The sequence below is a fragment of the Babylonia areolata genome, chromosome 10, assembly GCF_041734735.1.
Source record: "Babylonia areolata isolate BAREFJ2019XMU chromosome 10, ASM4173473v1, whole genome shotgun sequence".
Lineage (NCBI taxonomy): Eukaryota > Metazoa > Mollusca > Gastropoda > Neogastropoda > Buccinidae > Babylonia > Babylonia areolata.
The window spans coordinates 8,066,036-8,086,492 of NC_134885.1; the positions used below are offsets into that span (position 1 = coordinate 8,066,036).

At 45.1% G+C, this 20,457-nt stretch overlaps 1 protein-coding gene across 2 annotated transcripts in view; it reads right to left on the reverse strand.

Annotated features, from left to right (window-relative positions):
• Positions 1–491: 491 nt before the first annotated feature.
• Positions 492–20,457, reverse strand: part of LOC143286753 (uncharacterized) — an 85,811-nt gene continuing 65,845 nt past the window's right edge. For both annotated transcript variants that reach the window (XM_076594488.1, XM_076594487.1), the window contains 8 exons: positions 19,782–19,934; positions 16,724–16,839; positions 13,703–14,200; positions 11,700–11,794; positions 9,866–10,086; positions 8,493–9,083; positions 4,970–5,262; positions 492–3,262 (listed from right to left, as the gene is read on the reverse strand). In XM_076594488.1, the coding sequence (XP_076450603.1) occupies positions 2,803–3,262; positions 4,970–5,262; positions 8,493–9,083; positions 9,866–10,086; positions 11,700–11,794; positions 13,703–14,200; positions 16,724–16,839; positions 19,782–19,934 (2,427 nt within the window). In that variant the 3' untranslated portion in view covers positions 492–2,802. The remainder of the gene's footprint in view (positions 3,263–4,969; positions 5,263–8,492; positions 9,084–9,865; positions 10,087–11,699; positions 11,795–13,702; positions 14,201–16,723; positions 16,840–19,781; positions 19,935–20,457) is intronic.

Below are 20,457 nucleotides of genomic sequence, written 5' to 3' on the forward strand. Positions count from 1 at the left end.
AACACACAACAACAAAGAGTATTCCAACATCTTCAAACGGTTCAGGTGAGATCAGAAACGACAGAGAAGGGAACAGACAAAGAGTGACCGGCAGTTCAAATCTGAAATCAGCCACAAAAAAAAAAAAAAAAAAAAATTGTCAGCAAGTGATTTCACCCGACACCTTCCCCATTCAGTGACTCATGCACGACGATGCAAGACAAAGCTGTTGTCAGGAAAACAACAACACTGACGTGAAATCTTCATCATGAAAGAGACAGGAACTGGCAAAGAACAGCACAACAGTTCTTAACTTTTCAACAAGGAAATCAACCTGAACTGGGTCAAACAAGCTGTCATAGCATGCACTTAGTTTGCCCAGCAGTAAATGTTCCCCGAGCCAACAGAATCACGGCAGACTTGGGAAAATTCTTACTGTTGTAATCAATCGCTTGTGTCCCCCCACCCCCCCACCCCCCCCCCGACCCCCCTCCACACCCCCCAAGCCACAGGTGCAGAGGACTGAAGGGAGGTGTTGTTGCCCACAAAACAAGAACACGATGAAATAAACATGAATCTCCAAGACAACAACTGGAACTAACCAACCACTGAAGAAGACTGAAATCAGCAAACACTTGTCAGGGAAAATGGTGAACAAGACAAAAGAGACCAAAAAAAAAAAAGGAAAGAAGAAAACCAACAACAACAAATCTTCAAAATCACATTATAGCCATGGCCACCAACACTTACATCATTTTCCTGTCACAGATGGGGAAGTGGCAAAATGCATTGTGTTGGAAACGCGGTGACCCAAAGGCGATACAGAGGTGTGTGACGTCATTCAGTGATGGTGACATCTTCGTGGTGTGCAGTGAGGAACAGAAACTTCACCAAGAAGCAAAACAGGACAGTAGGCCTGCTCACCATACGATTCACCGACTGAGGAGGAATCTCACCACGTTCAAATCTTACCTCCTCTTCTTTCAGGTTCTTGTCTATTCCTTGCTCACACAAGAAAATATTTTTTCAATCCTGAGCAGTAGCAGAGGACTGAGCAGTCCCAAGCAGACACGAGACATGGTGCAGAAAAAAAACCCAAACTAAATCAAGCTCCCTTTCCACAGCAAAACATTATATACATTCTTTGCCCTCAAACACCAACCCAACACAAGCGCTCATTGAGCTATAAAGGGCTGTGAATATATACAGCGAAACCTGGCTTTTTCAGAACACAGAAAAAGAAAAGAAAAAGAAAAAAGAAACAACAGAAAGACAGAAGATTTCATTTCAAGCTGGCTGAAAAGGACAATCACGGGTACAGACAGTACCACGATGACATGACCATGCCCTGAAAACTGCTGGACGCTCTCAGGAACACAGCTTTTCTCTCTTCTTTGAACACCCCTCAAACATTTTTTTTTCAACCCAATGGCATTCATTCCTTTCTCCAGACCGCCAAGCGGGGTCAGTCTTGACACACCCACAGGATCCGACTCTTTTCCCTCTCCACAACAATTCAGCAGAAACTTTCAGCACGAGAAAATCATACCACCACTTGCGCTGCAGGCATTTTTGAAACCCACAACTCTGCCAGCGTACGGGCGCCTTCTTCAGTCACGGACCTGTTCCACCGTTTCCACTCCCACCTCGTCTCTCCTCTTCAGCTTCGGGTTTTAATTCAAACAATGGCAAGAACTACAGCAGTGTGACTGAAGCGTAAACCTAGCAATGCTGACAACCAACAATCATGATGATGATGACAGCAGCTACATCAGTAAGAATACGACTAATAAGATAAATAATAACAAGGCAGCAGATACAACAGGAGGAATACTACTAATAAGAAAGATATATAACTGCAGGCTACAAAACAATGATAATACAAAAGGAAGAGAGGAGAGGAGGTAAGAAGGGAAAACTGGTGTCTCAGATATGAGCCTTTTGCAAGCTTCATCCAACAACCTTTTCCCAGCAAAGCAAACGAGCTATCTTACCAACTTCCCGCTATCCCATTCTTCCCCTTCCTCTTTCTTTTCTCCCCAAAGAAAAAGAAAAAGAGAAAAAAAAAAACAACAACAAGCAAAACAATAACTAAACCAGTCTGATACTAAACCTTCAACATGGCATAAAAAAGCTTCAGCTTCAATCAATCACAATCCAGTTGAGAGGATTGGTTTGTTTGTTTTTTTCAATCTTCATGCCATCCACTTGCAAAAGGACTGGAGCAATGCAAGCAAAGAAGACTCACCCTCCTTTTGCTCCACCATATTCTCCATCTTTCTCTCGAGATCTACTGCTTTCTCTCTCTCTCTCTCTCTCTCCCCTCTACCCCTTCCCTACGGTCTCTCTCTCTCTCTGCCTCTCCCTATTCCCCCTATAAGGCAAAATCAGGGGAGTCTCATGTCGCTGTACCCTAAACCTTTTCATACACTGGTTGTTTCATTTTTCCCGCTTCTTCATTGTGTATCACTCGTTTCCTTCTCTCTCTTCAAGCCTCATATTTCAGGCAACGTACCAGTACATCCCACTCTTCCTCAAATGCCCTACAGTCTCAGGCAAAGCATCGGTACAAACCACCCCCATTCTCCAAAACCCTCCTCAAACCTCAGGCTAAGTACCAGTACAAACGGCCCCCTTCGTCAGAAACCCTCCTCAAACCTCAGGCAAAGTACCAGTACAAACGGCCCCCTTCCTCAAAAACCCTCCTCAAGCCTCAGGCAAAGTACCAGTACAAACGGCCCCCTTCCTCAAAAACCCTCCTCAAGCCTCAGGCAAAGTACTAGTACAAACAACCCTCCTCCTCCACAAAACCCTCCCCAAGCCTCAAGCAAAGTACTGGTAGGGCCTGGCCTTGATGGGGCCAATCTGGTAGGTGGTGTAGACCCCAGCCGAGGTCGGGGCAGAGTTCAGGTAGCTGGCGGCGCCCCCCCCACCACCCGCCGCGTAGTGGTGGTGGTGAGGGTGGGGGTGGTGGTGGTGGACCTGGGCGGTGGAGGGGAAGGATGGGATGGAGGAGGTGTGCAGCACCGGGTGCATGTGAGCGGGGAGGGGGTGCGCCGTGTACTGCACGTGCCGCGGGCTCTGGTGGGCGGGAGGGGGCGGCACCGAGGGCGAGAAGGGCCCGTAGCTGCCCACGCTGGCGGCGGCAGCGGCTGCTGCAGCCGTGGCCGCGGTGAGGGCAGCAGCAGCCATCTGGTGCTGCTGGTGGGCGGCAGGGACCAGGTGGTAGTGGTGGTGGAGGGGGGAGCCGTGCAGGGAGGTGGAGGCCCCGTGGCGGTAGTCGCTGTGGACACAAGTCATCGTCACGTCCACATCATCAACATACTGCTGAGGACACAAGCATCATTTGCTGCAGAAACATTTCAAAGGCAGAAACCGCAGCCCTGAACAGAATAGTAAAAACTGCCAGCAAGATTGTCGAAGCTTATCTACCTTCCCTAGATGACAAATATAAGCAGCTACTCATAAAAGCAAAATCAATCAGCCAAGACAAATCACATCAAGCTTTTGGGATTTTCAAGATGCTCCCCTCGGGTTACCTGTACAGAAGCGTTAGAACCAAAACCAACTGCTTTGCCAATAACTTTTTCCCCCAAAGCAGTCAATGCCCTGTCTCTCGAACAAATCCAGTATGAATAAAGAAAAGCATGCAATCAACAATCATTTACCTGAAGATCTAGTCATCAGCACCATCCATACATAAGATGTGTAATGTGTAATGAGTAATGTGCGGTTTATGATCAAATGTGTGTGTGTGTGTGTGTGTGTGTGTCTGTGTGATGCACATGCATGTGTCCAAATGCTATACTTGCAAACATTGCAACAACAACAACAACAACAAAAAAAAGCCACTCTGATGTCTCTCAAACATTGCTGACAAAAAACAAAGCAAAAAAAAAAAAAAAAGCCACTCCCGCATATGTCAAAACCTATTTTTTAACAGCGATCCTTAATAACAAAGTACAATGTTCCTTAATTCCCCTCAATCTGATTGCAAAGTACTGTGTTATATCCTTAATTCCCCTCAATCTGATAAAGTACTGTGTTCCTTAATTCCCCTCAATCTGATTGCAAAGGAAACATGTTCCTTAATTCCCCTCAATCTGATTGCAAAGTACTGTGTTCCATAATTCCCCTCAATCTGATAACAAAGTACCGTGTTCCTTAATTCCCCTCAATCTGATAACAAAGTACTGTGTTCCTTAATTCCCCTCAATCTGATAAAGTACTGTGTTCCTTAATTCCCCTCAATCTGATTGCAAAGAACTATGTTCCTTAATTCCCCTCAATCTGATTGCAAAGTACTGTGTTCCTTAATTCCCCTCAATCTGATAACAAAGTACCGTGTTCCTTAATTCCCCTCAATCTGATTGCAAAGGAACCATGTTCCTTAATTCCCCTCAATCTGATTGCAAAGTACTGTGTTCCATAATTCCCCTCAATCTGATTGCAAAGTACTGTGTTCCTTAATTCCCCTCAATCTGATAAAGTACCGTGTTCCTTAATTCCCCTCAATCTGATAACAAAGTACTGTGTTCCTTAATTCCTCTCAATCCGATTACAAAGTGGTGTTCCTTACTTCCCCTCAATCTGATCACAAAGTATGAAAGAGCTGAAACACCAACTAACTGCATGAAGGCATCACCTGAAATTACACTGCGAGTTCTGAATCATTCCATTATATTTCGGAAAAAGAGATACTATAAAAAAAAAAATAAAACAAAAAAAAATTAAAAAGAAGAAAAATCAAAAAAAGGGGCAGATTCATTTGCACATTTATAACAACAGAGTGCTGATCTTGCCCTTCCATTTCAACCTTTGTTTCAGTGCAGACCCATCAAACACACACATACACACACACACACACAAACTGCTGCTTATCTCCTGTCCCTCCCAATCCCCCCAGTCTCACTACCCCTTCACAAGGAGCCCCTGTCCTGCCCCAGAACAAAACATCCACACCCCCTCTCCCCTCCCACTCCCTCCTTACCTGCGCACTTCCAGCTGGGACGAGGCGTTCAGCAGCAAGGGCTGTCCGATCTGCACGGGCGACAGCTGCCCCATGCCCGCCCCTGACGCCCCCACACCCCCCCGGCTCAGGCTGACGTTGGCTGGTGGGGCGGCCGGGTGGAGGCGGGAGGTGGAGGCCCCGGCGTGGGTGTGGGTGTGGGTGTGGGAGCCGATGGCCGCCCTGTGACTGGAGGAGGACGACGATGGCATGGACCGCACAGTGGGTGACACATAGGCAAGCTTGCCCTGGGCCGCCGCTGACGAGATCTCCGCCTGGGCAACGGGGAAAAAAAAAAAACGTCATTGTTAGGGTTCATTCCATATGTTCTGGTCCGGTTCACACGTTCTGGTCTGGTTCACATGTTCTTCTAACATGTTCTGGGCAACGTTTTAAAAAAAAAACAAAAAACACACAAAAAAAACACCGTCATCGTTAGGGTCCACATGTTCTGGTCTGGTTCACATGTTCTACTAACATGTTCTGGGCAACACAAAACGTCATCGTTAGGGTTCAAATGTTCTGCTCTGGTTCAAATATTCTACAATATTCCTTGTGACCCCAGTACACTTGGTAATAAAGACATATTCTATTCTATTCTGTTCTATTCTAATAACATGTTCTGGTCAAGAAAAAACATAATCACTGGAGTTCACGGTAGTATTACGGTTCACATGTACTGGTCAAGACAAAGTAGTGTTAAGGTTCGCATGTTCTGGTCAAGACAAAGTAGTGTTAAGGTTCGCATGTTCTGGTCAAGACAAAGTAGTATTAGGGTTCGCATGTTCTGGTCAAGACAAAGTAGTGTTAGGGTTCGCATGTTCTGGTCAAGACAATAGTAGTATTAGGGTTCGCATGTTCTGGTCAAGACAATAGTAGTATTAGGGTTCGCATGTTATGGTCAAGACAAAGTAGTATTTGGGTTCGCATGTTCTGGTCAAGACAAAGTAGTGTTAGGGTTCACTTGTTCTGGTCAAGACAAAGTAGTGTTAGGGTTCGCATGTTCTGGTCAAGACAATAGTAGTATTAGGGTTCGCATGTTCTGGTCAAGACAAAGTAGTGTTAGGGTTCGCATGTTCTGGTCAAGACAAAGTAGTGTTAGGGTTCGCACGTTCTGGTCAAGACAATAGTAGTATTAGGGTTCACATGTTCTGGTCAAGACAAAGTAGTGTTAGGGTTCGCATGTTCTGGTCAAGACAAAGTAGTGTTAGGGTTCGCATGTTCTGGTCAAGACAAAGTACCGTTAGGGTTCGCATGTTCTGGTCAAGACAAAGTAGTGTTAGGGTTCGCATGTTCTGGTCAAGACAAAGTAGTGTTAGGGTTCGCATGTTCTGGTCAAGACAAAGTAGTGTTAGGGTTCGCATGTTCTGGTCAAGACAAAGTAGTATTTGGGTTCGCATGTTCTGGTCAAGACAAAGTAGTGTTAGGGTTCACTTGTTCTGGTCAAGACAAAGTAGTGTTAGGGTTCGCATGTTCTGGTCAAGACAAAGTAGTGTTAGGGTTCGCATGTTCTGGTCAAGACAAAGTAGTGTTAGGGTTCGCATGTTATGGTCAAGACAATAGTAGTATTAGGGTTCGCATGTTCTGGTCAAGACAAAGTAGTATTAGGGTTCACATGTTCTGGTCAAGACAAAGTAGTGTTAGGGTTCGCATGTTCTGGTCAAGACAATAGTAGTATTAGGGTTCGCATGTTCTGGTCAAGACAAAGTAGTATTAGGGTTCGCATGTTCTGGTCAAGACAAAGTAGTATTAGGGTTCGCATGTTCTGGTCAAGACAAAGTAGTGTTAGGGTTCGCATGTTCTGGTCAAGACAATAGTAGTATTAGGGTTCACATGTTCTGGTCAAGACAAAGTAGCATTAGGGTTCGCATGTTCTGGCCAAGACAAAGTAGTGTTAGGGTTCGCATGTTCTGGTCAAGACAAAGTAGTGTTAGGGTTCGCATGTTCTGGTCAAGACAATAGTAGTATTAGGGTTCGCATGTTCTGGTCAAGACAAAGTAGTATTAGGGTTCACATGTTCTGGTCAAGACAAAGTAGTGTTAGGGTTCGCATGTTCTGGTCAAGACAATAGTAGTATTAGGGTTCGCATGTTCTGGTCAAGACAAAGTAGTGTTAGGGTTCGCATGTTCTGGTCAAGACAATAGTAGTATTAGGGTTCGCATGTTCTGGTCAAGACAAAGTAGTATTAGGGTTCGCATGTTCTGGTCAAGACAAAGTAGTATTAGGGTTCGCATGTTCTGGTCAAGACAAAGTAGTGTTAGGGTTCGCATGTTCTGGTCAAGACAATAGTAGTATTAGGGTTCACATGTTCTGGTCAAGACAAAGTAGCATTAGGGTTCGCATGTTCTGGCCAAGACAAAGTAGTGTTAGGGTTCGCATGTTCTGGTCAAGACAAAGTAGTGTTAGGGTTCGCATGTTCTGGTCAAGACAATAGTAGTATTAGGGTTCGCATGTTCTGGTCAAGACAAAGTAGTATTAGGGTTCACATGTTCTGGTCAAGACAAAGTAGTGTTAGGGTTCGCATGTTCTGGTCAAGACAAAGTAGTGTTAGGGTTCGCATGTTCTGGTCAAGACAATAGTAGTATTAGGGTTCACATGTTCTGGTCAAGACAAAGTAGTATTAGGGTTCGCATGTTCTGGTCAAGACAAAGTAGTATTAGGGTTCGCATGTTCTGGTCAAGACAAAGTAGTGTTAGGGTTCGCATGTTCTGGTCAAGACAATAGTAGTATTAGGGTTCACATGTTCTGGTCAAGACAAAGTAGCATTAGGGTTCGCATGTTCTGGCCAAGACAAAGTAGTGTTAGGGTTCGCATGTTCTGGTCAAGACAAAGTAGTGTTAGGGTTCGCATGTTCTGGTCAAGACAATAGTAGTATTAGGGTTCGCATGTTCTGGTCAAGACAAAGTAGTATTAGGGTTCACATGTTCTGGTCAAGACAAAGTAGTGTTAGGGTTCGCATGTTCTGGTCAAGACAATAGTAGTATTAGGGTTCGCATGTTCTGGTCAAGACAAAGTAGTGTTAGGGTTCGCATGTTCTGGTCAAGACAATAGTAGTATTAGGGTTCGCATGTTCTGGTCAAGACAAAGTAGTGTTAGGGTTCGCATGTTCTGGTCAAGACAAAGTAGTATTAGGGTTCGCATGTTCTGGTCAAGACAAAGTAGTATTAGGGTTCGCATGTTCTGGTCAAGACAAAGTAGTATTAGGGTTCACATGTTCTGGTCAAGACATAGTATTAGGGTTCACATGTTCTGGTGGTGAACACAAAATGTCATTAAGAGTTCACATGTTCCAGTCTGGTCTTGTACAAGCATGCTTACACACAAAGCACACTCTCACATTTCACATCTAACATCACTTCAAGTGAAACGTTGTAAAAGAAAAAAAAAGAAAAGAAAAAGAAAAAATGCAGACAAGCAAAGAAAAACTCACAGGATCAAACACACACACACACACACAAAATGAGGGGAAAGAAAAATACACGCCAGGGAAGAAAGAACAACTCACATCAGGCCGAGGACTCCGGTTGGACTTGATCCTCTCCACACTGGGGTGGGGGTGAGGGTGGGGGTGGGGAGGGAGGTGGTGGGGGTGGGGGTGAGGGTGGTGGTGGTGGGGGTGGGACGACGAAGAAGACGACGACGTCTGCTGCCCTGACCCCTGCCCAGACCCCAACAGCAGACTGGGCTCCGACTTTGGAATGTAGGGCGCGACCTTGGCCTCCCGGGCGGCGCGACTGTTCCTGGAGGTCGTCACCTCGTGACCTATGGGGGTGATGGGCACGTGGGACCCTCCCCCACCACCCCCCGAGGAGGAGGAGGAGGACGAGGCGGCAGGGGGGCCTGGGGCCGCAGAGGAGGAGGTGGCGGAGGAAGAGGAGGAGGAGGAGGGCAGGGTGGAGTTGTTGTTGCCGCCGCCACCCACGACGAAGTAGCCCAACGTGTTGCGCGGCTGCTGGGTGGTGTGGGCAGCGTGGTGGGTGTGGCCAGGCTGGGGGGGCGGGGGGTGGGTGGAGGAGGGCAGGGGGTTGTTGTGGGGGTGGGGTGGGGCCTGCGGGTCCAGCCCTGTCTCCTGCCGGACTGGCGTGAACGTCACTTGCTGTTTGGAGAGGGGGCGGGGGGTTGAAGGGGTGGAGAGGACAAAATTCATGATCTAAAGTCAGTCACGCACATGATGCATGTGTAAACTAACATGTTCACACACACCTTAGACTGTTTGTATCAACTCCTCCCCCCACCCCCTCAACCTCCTCCCCACCTTTCCACATACCCTTTCCCTTACCATTTTCCCTCTCTCTGTCACACACACACACACACTATCCACAACATCCAACACCAAAATACACATGCACACATACACAATACACACCACACTACAACAAGCATACACATCATAGCCTTCAAAAGCAATCAAGCCTTTTATTTTTACCTGATCATCTGCAAAGATTGTTTCAAGATAATGCTGACAATTTCTCTTGCTCTTTCTCCCAAGTCTGACTGGAAAATCAATCTGGAGTGTCTAGTCATTCGGCGGAGATGATAAACCAAGGTCTTATGTGCAGCATGCACTGAAAAAGAACCCATGGCAACGAGCGTTCTCCTCCGGCAAAACTTCTGAAGAAGAAGTCCACTGATTGTTGCACAAACATATATATATATATATGCATGTACTTAAGGCCTGACTAAGGACATTGGGTTAAGTTGATGGTCAGCCATTTACCTTGCAGACGTGGTGTAGCGTGCATGGATTTGTCTGAACGCTGCGACACCTCCCTGAGAAAATGAAACAAACTGAAACTTCAGATGTGCTGTAGCATGTATGGACTTGTCCGAAACGCAGTGACGCCTCCTTGAGGAACTGAAACTGAAAGTGAAACTGACCTTTTTGCCATGTCGCTCAGTGCCCCCGACGACAGGACACAAACTGCTGCTGCTACTGCCGGTGGACATGAGCAGACCGGCGCTGTTGGTGCTGCTGCCGCTGCCCTCCCCTACTACACTGATCAAGCGTGTCTTGTCCGCCCCTTCCTCGTCCAAACGGCTTCCCCCTTCACCCCCGACAACCACAAGGTGGTTGTTGCTGCGTCGGCAACGCACAATGTCTGCACACACACATACACACACACACACACACACACACACACACACATATAAGATGCTTGAAGCCTGATTTGTGGAATTGGGGCCAAGTGGTAACCCACAATATTTGCACACACACACACAAACATACACACACAGTGCCAAAGTGGAAATTCACAAAGTCTACACACAAGCACAAATACACAGATGCTTGAAGATGGATGTAAATGCGACAGTGTGAGGCATGTGCCTATACTTCATTTAACACTAATAACTGAATGTGCCAATGTTCATACCTTGTGTGTGTGTGTGCGCTTGTCAATGCATGACCAGGAGTGTGCGTTATGTGGAAGGAGAATTACACGTGCATGATTCACTTGTGATTTAACGTCTTGTAACGTGAGCATTTGGAAACGGATGTTGTGAATGCAGTCTGACTGTTAGATGAGATCTGCCCAGACTTCGGAGCAGTAAAGAGAGAAAGAAGTGAAAATGCCCTCCTGCATCTGTGAGTGTGAATGCGAGAGGAGAAAGAGAAAGAACCTGAGCAACACACCACCAGCTACACCACATAGATTTTGTACTGTGCTGTGTTATCGTCACAACAAATCTTTCTGTGCAAATTTTTTTTTTTTTTTTCTTCTTCTCGTTTCTTTCTCTTTTTTTTCCCCTGTGTGCATGTGTGTCCATTTTACTATCAAAGCCGATTTCCACCTAAAAAAATGTTTACCATGGATAACGCTTTTATTTCTTGCGGGTTCTTCTCCAAATAAAGATCTAACCACAGGGAAAAAACGACAATCAAAGAGGTATGGGCACGTCTCACAATCAGGCTGACCTGCTAAGACACAGTGCCAGGAAGGCTGAGGAGAGGCAGACAGAAGAGGAGACAGGAGGACAACATCCCAGAATGGACAGACCTGACACTGAGCGATACCCTGAGAGAGAGGAGGAACAGCAAAAAAATGAAGGTAAGTGGTTGGTTGCCAGGCCACTGGTGTTGCATCTACGGTCATTAGACTACCCGACAGAAGATGATAAAGCAGCAGAAGAAAAAGAAGCAGAAAAGATTAAGCAGAAGAAGAAGAAGGAGGAGAAGAAGAAGACTGATTAAATCTTTAATGGATAAAAGGATTAGGTGCAGTAAAGGCCTTTTAATAGTTCTGCCCATTTAACGACACAAAACATACAAAATAAAGAATGACACAAAACATGAAAATAAAGAAATAAAATGAAATAAAATAAAATAATAAGAACGACGAATGAGAATAGTAACTGGAACAGTCCATTAAAAGAAGAAATCTATTAGAAGAAGAAGACGAAGAAGAAGAAATCAAAGCAACTGGTTGCCTGGTCATTGGTGCTGCCCCTATGGTCATTAGACTACGAGACAGGACAGAGAAGCAGAAGAAGAAGAAGCAGAAGAAGAAGAAAAAAAAAGAAGTAGAAGAAAAAGAAAAAGAAGAAATAGTAGTAGAAAAAGAAAAAGAAGAAGCAGAATAAGAAGAAGAAGAATCAGAAGCTGAAGAAAAAGAAGAAGTAGAAGAATCAGAAGTAAAAGAAAAAGAAGTAGCGGTAGTAGTAGAAGTCAACGACGAAGAAGGAAATACAGGAAGAAGACAGAGGACAAACTTACCGAAACTGTCACCGGCAGCAGAGGCAGCACTGTGGCTGTCTGAGATGCTGGACGTCATGTAACCTTCCTCTCCTCGCACTTCTTCTCCACGGGGCCTGCAGAGTCACACACATCACTTGTCATCGTCGTCGTCATCATCTTCACTATCACAGTAGTTTGTGTTTCTTTTGTATTACTCTTTTGTCACAACAGACTTCTCTGTGTGAAATTCGGGCTGCTCTCACCCAGGGAGAGCGCGTTGCTACACTGAGAGCGCCACCCTTTTCTCTCTCTCTCTCTCTCTCTTTTTTTCCTGCAGTTTTTATTTGTTTTCCTATCAAAGCAGATTTTTCTACAGAATTCTGCCACGGACAACCCTTTTTGTTGCCGTGGGTTCTTTTATGTGCGCTAAATGCATGCTGAAAAAATGGGACCTTGGTTTATCGTCTCATCAGAATGACTAGCGCCCAGACCACCACTCAAGGTCTAGTGGAGCGGGAGGAAAGACTGGTTACTGCCAGTGCGATTTGAACAAGTGCGCTCAGACTCTCGCTTCCTAGGCGGACGTGTTACCTCTACGCCAACACTCCTCATGACGATCGTGATGATGATCATCACCACGGTCATTTTCATCATCATCAATACTTTTCATTGTCATTGTCATCACCACTATCACTGTCACTATCATTACCACTGTCATCATGACTGTCACCACGATCATTTTCATCGTCATCACTACTTTCAGTCATCGTCACCTCCTATATCAATGTCATCGTTTTCGTCGTCATCATTATCACTGTCACCGTCATCACTACTATCATTGTGATGATCCTCATCACGTCATTTTCACCGTCATCACCACTTTCACTGTCATCATTATCATCTCCATCGCCGTCATTGTTTTCACATGCATCATCACTATCACTGTCACCGTCATTACTAATACTATCCCTGTCACCATCACCACTACTATCGCCATCATTGTCATCCCACTATTAATTACTATCACAATCACTGTCACCAACACTATCATCATTGTCATCGTCAGCACTGTTACCGTTATCGTCATCACTACTGTCACTTTCATCATTATCACCACTATCACTGTCATTGTGGTCATCTTTATCACTATCATCATCATCAGCGGCACTACTGCAGTCATCATCACTGTCATCATCATCATCATCATCATCGTGACCACGATCAGTATCATTATCACAATCACCGTCATCGTCAACAGCCGAGAGGTGAAAGTGGTAAAGCGTTAGACTTTCAATCTGAGGGTCCCAGGTTCGAATCTTGGTAACGACGCCTGGTGGGTAATGGGTGGAGAATTTTCCCATCTCCCAGGTCAACCTATGTGCAGACCTGTTAGCACCTGAACCCCCCCCATCCCACCCCCTTTGAGTGTGTCTGCATACAGAAGATCAAATACGCACATCAAAGATCCTGTAACCCATGTTAGCGTTCAGTGGGTTATGTAAACAAGAACATTTGTATTTGTATTTTCTTTTTATCACAACAGATTTCTCTGTGTGAAATTCGGGCTGCTCTCCCCAGGGAGAGCGCGTCGCTACACTACAGCGCCACCCATTTTTTAAATTTTTTCCTGCGTGCAATTTTTTTTTAATGTTTTTCCTATCCAAGTAGATTTTTCTACAGAATTTTGCCAGGAACAACCCTTTTGTTGCCGTGGGTTCTTTTACGTGCGCTAAGTGTATGCTGCACACGGGACCTCGGTTTATCGTCTCATCTGAATGAAACAGATCACGAGCGCCCAAATGGCAGCTGTCAGACAGCTCTACTCAGGTAGCCAGCATGCTGTGCAAATGATTCTGTGTTTGTAAAGCACTCAGAGCTTGGTCACCCACCGAGAATAGGTGCTATATAAGAACTCATATCATCATCATGGATCACGGTCATCATCGTAATCACCACTCTCACCATCATAGTTACAATAAACAGACACACCCAAAGCTCACCCCCCCTGATCCCCCCCCCCCCCCAACAAAACTAAAACTCACCCCCTGGATCGCCCCGAGCCCTGCAGGGACCTATGCTGCTGCTGTTGTTGCTGTTGGTTGTGGTGGTGGTGGTGGTGGTGGTGGTGTCGGCTGTGGTGTCGATGACGGTGGTGTCGCTGGGACGACAGACCGCCACCACCTCGGCGCTCGCCCCCCTCATCATCGCTGTCGTCGGAGCTGATGGTGATGATGCTGTGCGACGGAGACGGGGAGTCGCGGATCACGATCGTCCCTAAAGTGTCAGGGCCCCTACCACCATGGGTCCTGGGGTGGGGGAGGGGGTCCAGCATGAGAGTGTGGGTCACCCCCCACCCCTCCCCCACTCCTCCTCCTCCTCCTACACCGCCACCACCAACACCACCCCCTCCGGCAGCCACCCTCAGCAGATCTTCCCCCCCTGCCAGCAGGTCGGCGGCCTGGGAGGACGGGGTGCTCTCCTTCACGCGTTTCTTGACGGGCGAAAGCTGCGCTGACGACGTGGCCTCCTTGCTGGGCCGGCTGGGAGACAGAATGCAGAATACATCACCATCTCAATAAAACAAATTCGTGTGTGCGTGTGTGTGCGAGCATGCATTCAGACATATGGCTCACGCATGCACGCACGCACCCACCCGCCCGCCCGCAAGCACGTCCACCCGCACGCACACACACACACACACACACACACTGGAAAAAAATAGTACATCCCTCACATAACAGCAGTAAATGAAATATTATCAAAAGTGGCTTCAGCCTGACCACAATACACGAAAATCACAGTCACTGAGTGTGAATACATAAAAGACATTAAATACTGGAATGCCGAGTTGATGTGTCTCAACTTTCAAATTAATTTCAGCAATAAATAAGTTTCATTTGTGCTCACAACTGACTCATTCTCTCTTCACCTCACATGTTTTTGTCTAATATCACTTACAGTGAAAAGACGTTAAACTAGAAAAAACAAACGAACAAATTCATGTGTGGCGTATGCTACACAAACAATACACGAAAATCACAGTCAGTCAGTGTAAATACAAAAAGACATAAAATGCTGAAACGCCGAGTTGATGTGGACCTTTTGTACAATAGTCACAGTTGTTGTTGTTTTTTTTACTTTATTTATTTCTCTTTTTTTTCTTTTTTTTTTTAAATTTTATTCTTTTTCTCAAGCTCTGACTAAGCGCGTTGGGTTACACTGCTGGTCAGGCATCTCCTTGGGAGATGTGGTGTAGCGTATATGGATCTGACCGAACGCGGTGACGCCTCCTTGAGCTACTGATACTGATACTGTAGATCACAGTCATGTGTAATCATTACATACTTTCACAGTCATTCATCATGAATACAGACACGGCCACACACACACAATGGTCAAGCTGAAGCCACTGTTGATAACATTTCACTTATTGTTGTTATGTGAGGGAGGTACTTTATTTTTTTCCAGTGATGTGTGTGTGTGTGTGTGTGTGTGTGTGCGCACGTAGGTGTGTGTTTGCACGCGCGCGTGTGTGAGCCCTTCATTATCATTATTATCAATGATTCAATTCATACAGCGCCTTCCTGTGAAGAACATGGTCAACTCCAAAGCAGAATGTAAATACCAATGTGTAGAACATTTGTTTAAATACCAAATGAAAACAAACATGCGTTTCCCTGCTCAGATAACCACTACCACTGGCTTCACACTGGATAAACAAAACATGCACCATGAACAGCTTTGAAAACGGGTTTGAACAACCCATGTTTCACATAAAAATTTACAATCATGGTGTATAAACCATAGCAGCTGTGTTTTTTCATGGGTTATAGCAGGCACCAAAATCAAAACCTACAGAGCTGTTGTGCTGACCACCTTGTTGTACTGCTGTGAAACATGGACGACGTATCACCGTCACATTCAACAACTTGAGCAGTTTCATCAGATGCCTACGAAAGATCCTCGGCATAAAGTGGCAAGACAGGGTCCCCAACCTCCAGGTCCTAGAGAGGAGCTGCCTGCCCAGCACTGAAAGCCTGCTGATCCAGTGCCAGCTACGCTGGACAGGACACGTTGTCCGCATGACAGACGGCAGGATCCTGAAGATTCTCTTGTATGGCCAGCTGAAGGAAGGCCACCGCGAACTTGGAAGACCCTGCAAGCGCTTCAAGGGCACCTTGAAGACAAACCTCAAAGCCCATGACAGAGACATCGCTTCCTGGGAAACTGATGCCCTTGACTGCTCTCGCTGGAGGATGCTGTGCTCTAGTGGCATAAAGACGTTTGAAACGAGAGAACGCTGGCCATTAAGGAGAAGCGTGAGCAAAGGAAGCAGGGCTCAACTTCTGGAGACGTTTTCCCTTGCAACACCTGTGGGAAGTGCTGTACATCTAGAATCGGCCTCTTCTCCCATATGAGGACACACACCGACAGATAAGCCTGCCTGCTCGTCCGTCGGCCCGACGGGAAACTTCATCATCATAGCAGGAACAACTCTGGGTAGGAGCTGGCAAAAAAAAAAAAAAAAAAAAGAAACCCAACTCCGCCGAGAATCGAACCCACATTCTCCAAGCTGTCAGTCTGCCATGCCATACTAACTACTTCTTACTTCACAACAGTGGCTGGTCTCAACTTTCAAATTAATTTCAGCAATAAATAAGTTTCATGTGTGCTCACAATTGACTCATTCTCTCTTCACCACAAACACATCCCTCGCCTGTGTGTTCACAGATGTGAACACATGCAACCTCGCATGCACACACACACACATACACACAAACACACACAAAGGTACATGTTCATTTGTACACAAAATGCATACGTGCTCGCACACACCCACACCCACAGCCAAATGTCTGAATGCATGCTCGCTCACACACACACACACACGCACACACACACACACACGGACACACATACATACAGACATGGCTCGCATACACAAACACACACACACACGCGCGCAGCCACATGTCTGAATGCCTGTTCGCACACACACACGCACACACACACACACACACACACAGCCACATACACCCAAGCAGCCCAGGCAAGCAGCTGACCTCTGTTTGGTTTGTCTCTTGCTGGAGGAGTGCGGGGCAGCCGTGGTGGTATAGTGGGAAGACAGAGGGTAGCTGGTCGGCACCAGGCCCATGTTCCACTGCTGGGATCCCGAGCTCTGCACACACACAGAATGCACACACACACACACACACGCATGCACACACACATACAAACATATCATCATCATCAACACTATCATCCATATTAGATAATATCAATAATAATAATAATTAGTATTTATACAGGGCTTAATCTTGCGCAGAGACAAATCATCATTACTATCAGTATCATCAACATTATCATTTGTTATATTATCATCATCATCATCAGCGGAGTTGTGGCACAGTGGTTAAACACAACCTTGGAAGCAAGAGAATCTGAGCATGTAGGGATCGAATCCCACGCTCACCAGAATTTCCTACCCCTACACTACAGCTGGAGTGATGGTCTGGAAGCTAGTCATTCTGATAAGACATAAGGAACTGTGTGCAGCTTGCACTCAGCACAGGCATGAGAACCCACAGCAACAAGGCAGTTGTCCCTGGAATCAGTCTGTAGAAAAATCCACTTTGACAAGAAACAGACACTTGCCAGCAGAAAGGCAAGGCCTTCAAAGGCCTTCAAGACTCACTTGTGATACACTTAAAAAAAAAAAAAATCCAAGCTTTTTATGTATTGAGTATAATTTCAAAATGTAATGTTTAAGATGAGAAAGATCAGTTTAAAGCAAATTAAGTCCCCTAACATTAATTACAGAGTAATTTCCCTTTTTTATTATCTGCACCAAAACGTTTGCAAAATAAATAAACCTTCCATTCTTAGCAAAAGAAGTTCCTGTTTGAACAAAAAATTATAATAATGACTGCTCTTGTTGTTGGGTCAGAATATCAGATTAAAGTGCCAAGTTTAGAGAATACAAAAAATATAAATATAACAGTAAATGCAGTTTGCATATAATTAGGCTTCATTTTGTGTGTGTGTGTGTGTGTGTGTGCCCATCCCAGAGGTGCAATATTGTTTTAAACAAGATGACTGGAAAGAACTGAATTTTTCCTATTTTTATGCCTAATTTGGTGTCAACTGACAAAGTATTTGCAGAGAAAATGTCAATGTTAAAGTTTACCATGGATACACACACACACACACACACACACACACACAAAACTGAACACTGGGTTAAAACATAGACTCACTTTGTTTACACAAGTGAGTCAAAAAACCACCCCAAACCCTGAAACAAACAGGATAGTAATGCACCGCGATGACACACTCTCTCCCCCTAGAACAGCAGCCAGAACTTCTCACACAGAAATCTGTTGCAGCAAAAAATAAAACAACACAATACAAACGTGACGGTACAGACTGCTATGTGTATTTCAAACTGTATATCTACCACTGATGTAAACTGAATAGAATAGAATAGAATATGTCTTTATTACCAACTGTACCGGGGTCACAAGGAATACTGGGGGGGGACAGTACATAACAAGGTACGAACATAAATCAAAAATCATACACAAACACAGATACAGTAGAAATTAGAATACATACAAGTGCATATCAATATAAAAACTTGTGCATACTCACGCATGCATGCCCTGCACACACACACACACTTGCGCACGTGCGCGCTCACACACACACGCACACACATTCTCTCTCTCTCTCTCTCTCACACAAACAAATACAAGCACACACGTTTGAACAGAAGCCGCATATTACATGTGGATGGGGCTGACGACTAGATCTTCTGGTAGATGGTTGTTGATTGCACAATTCTAGTTATCAGACTGGATCTGCTCGAGAGACAGGGCACTGACTGCTTTCAGGAAAAAGCTACTGTCGAAGCAATTGGTTTTCATCCTTACACTTCTGTACCGTCAACCAGAGCGGAGCATCTAGAAAATCCCAAAAGCTGGATGTGATTATGTATAATAAAGCGTTATGTGTAACAACTACCAAGTGTAGTTCAGCACCTAAAACAATTTTCTACATACAGTGCTATGTGAGCATCCAGTATCATCACCCATTAAAACCACTTCAATAGAAAAAAAACAAATAAAACTGCAAGCAGGAAAAAAAAAAAAAGAAAAAAAAAGGGTGGCACTGTCTTGTAGCGACGCGCTCTCCCCGGGGGAGAGCAGAACTTTTAAGTTGAAATCCAGAGCTCTGAAGACTTTTATTCCACGTTCAATCCACCTTTTAAATTCTTGAGAACTCTGTGTGTGTGTGTGCGCGCGCACTCTCATGTGAGACGTGTGAAAGTCCGTGCATGATAGGCTGTACCTTGTTCTAGTTGTGGTGTGTGTGTGTGTGTGTGTGTGTGTGTGTGTGTGTGTGTTTACTGAGCTTAAAACGTGACAATTGGTTATAATGAATGTGCAATATGTAGGAAGAATAATGTGCAATATGCAGGATGAATGTACAATGAATATGTCTAATGCTAACGTCCATATTCTAAATATATTTCTGTTTAATAATTACGATGTAATAATTAATTGCAATGTTTTTAAAAGCGAATATGTGAAATGCTTTTATTTGAGAACATATGTTTATTACTCTTGTTTGATCAAGTTATCTGCGTGTGTGGGGTGGGGTGGGGGGGGTGGGGGGGTGCGGTGCGGGTGTGTGCTGATTATCTGGTTGTGGTTTTCCGCAATTCATCTTTATTCTTATCTTATCTGTCTATTATAATCAATGTGCAGTATAGTAGGCTATGTTTATAATTATATTCAAATAATGTTTCTTAATTCTTTCTGTTTTTCCATTAAGAATACTAGTTATTACCTGCAGTGTGTGGATGTATGTATGAAACGATGTAAGTGATATTTTTTACATTTGTATCTTCGTAATATTTGTTGGGGCTGTTGTTGGCTTTTACAGTTATGGTCCCCATGTTGTTTACTTGTCTATGTTGTGATAATGCACCTGACCAAATTTCTCCAGGTGGAGATAATAAAGTTATTCTTATCTTATCTTATCTTATCTTATCTTAAATTTCACACAGAGAAATCTTGTTGTGATAAAAAGAAATACAAACACAGCTGACAGACTGACCATGAGCGACTGCCTCCAGGAGTCAGCGGAGGCGGCGAGGGGGTCCTGGACCAAGGTCTGAGGCACCGAGCGCTGGGACGACAGGGCCGGCAGATGCTGCCACGACCCCATCAGCACCTGGCGACCGCCGGGCCACGAGTTCACGTGGGCGTTCTGTTTACAAACAACACAAGTCGAGAGTTCGTATGGGATTTCTGTCAAACACCTGGGTGTTCTGTTTACAAACACTACAACTGTAAGTTCACGTGGGCATTCTGTCAAACACACAGCCAAGAGTTCACATGGGATTTTTGTTTACAAACACCACAGATTTAGTTCATGTGGGTGGTTTGTTTCAAAACACCACAACTATAAGTTCATATGGGCGTTCTGTTTACAAACAACACAACCAGAGTTCACATGGGAGTTCTGTTTACAAACAACACACTTACACAGCCATGAGTTCACATGGGTGTTCTGTTTATAAACAACACAGCCATGAGTTCACATGGGCATTCTGTTTACAAACAACACAGCTGTAAGATCACATGGGCGTTCTGTTTACAAACACAGCCTTGCTTCCTGTAGACATCGTCAAACTGCCAACAACCCGCTCACCCCTCCTCTCAATGTCCACAGAAACATGCACTCACACACATTCACAAAATATGGGGCACACTCCAGTATCATCACACCA